Here is a 1,235-nt window from a genome sequence, read left to right on the forward strand (position 1 = left end):
CTCATAGAAACTTTCTTGGCTGTGACAGAACCACTTATCTTTCGCCACAAACATAAGATCCCTATGGTCCTACTCAAGGTAGACTATCGCAAGTCATTTGACCGAGAAAGAGAAGAGTTGTGTCTTAAAGTAAAGACGAGGATGTGGAAATCCACACACACTTGTCTTTCAGGCCCAGCCCACCAGGGATTTCCAAATCGTTAGCGGCGGGTCTTTCTTCTTCTGGGCGAGCTGCGGAGCTACTTTTTCTTTCTTTCATTCCATCTGTCTCTGTATGCTTGGGTGAATGCCATAAGCGGATTTATATGCCCCGGTTCCCAGGGTTAGGGTATTCCCTATGTTGAGCCTACTCAGATCAGAACAAAACTTTTGGATTCTCTTTCGCCTATCGGCCGGCTTTAAACAACCTTCACATTTCCTGCTGAGATCCCAAGTCTCCAAGTGGGCCCTCTTGGCCACCTAAGACCTTGGCTTTTTAGAGAATCCCGCTCCTGTGTCGTAGGACTTGTAGCTCGGCAGTCCACCGGGTAGGTTTGTTTATCCTTCCTTTTTCGAGTGTCTTCTTGGATAGTTATAGCGGCCCATAGGCGCAAGATGTACCTTGTGGAGGGCAACGGTCCCCTGGACATAGCATAGTCCTTTCAGGCAGTGGCCGTTTAGTCCATGGTCCGTTGGATGGTCGGTGCAAGGCCAGAAATTGGAACACATTGATTCCGCTCGTTCCTGTCCTTCGCTTCAGGGCCTGTCCCTCGGTGTGGTCAGTACTCCATACTGTCGGGCAGCAAAGCTTACACTTGTTCACTTATTATGACGGTTCACCAGGGCCTCTTTCCTCCTCCCTTTTCTGCTCACTCGTAGGGGTCCAGACCCCCACAAAGGGGGAGGGAGTCGACTGAACATCTCAGCCATTGGCGGGAATTTCGCCCGCATCCGATCCCCAATTCTTGTTCACCCCGGATGATCGTGTTGGGTAAATTGTGACCTCGTACGATCGTATCGGGTGAGCAACAGCCGCTTCGTCACAGTACTGACTTATGGGCTAACAGGTCACACTTTGGCCAAGTATCCTACAAAGAGACTCCCGAGAGCCAAAAGTATTAAAGGAATGGCCATAGGAATGGGCGCATCATGACATCGTAATCTGTCTCGCCCGAATGAATTAGTTGGTACTAGAAATGTTAGAAATAGTAAACGAAAGGAGTAATAAGAAGTGAAAAGGACAGAGACACTTCCCA

The 1,235-nt window shown here is 49.1% G+C and overlaps 1 protein-coding gene across 1 annotated transcript in view; it reads right to left on the reverse strand.

The window, feature by feature from the left end:
* Positions 1 to 318: 318 nt before the first annotated feature.
* Positions 319 to 1,235, reverse strand: part of LOC123138260 (NADH-ubiquinone oxidoreductase chain 5-like) — a gene marked incomplete at its 5' end in the record, with an annotated part of 1,952 nt that continues 1,035 nt past the window's right edge. The window contains 1 exon segment of the mRNA XM_044558200.1: positions 319 to 1,235. This exon segment is cut by the window's right edge and continues 1,035 nt beyond it. Within this exon segment, the coding sequence (XP_044414135.1) occupies positions 1,048 to 1,235 (188 nt within the window).

This window comes from Triticum aestivum, chromosome 6B, assembly GCF_018294505.1.
Source record: "Triticum aestivum cultivar Chinese Spring chromosome 6B, IWGSC CS RefSeq v2.1, whole genome shotgun sequence".
Lineage (NCBI taxonomy): Eukaryota > Viridiplantae > Streptophyta > Magnoliopsida > Poales > Poaceae > Triticum > Triticum aestivum.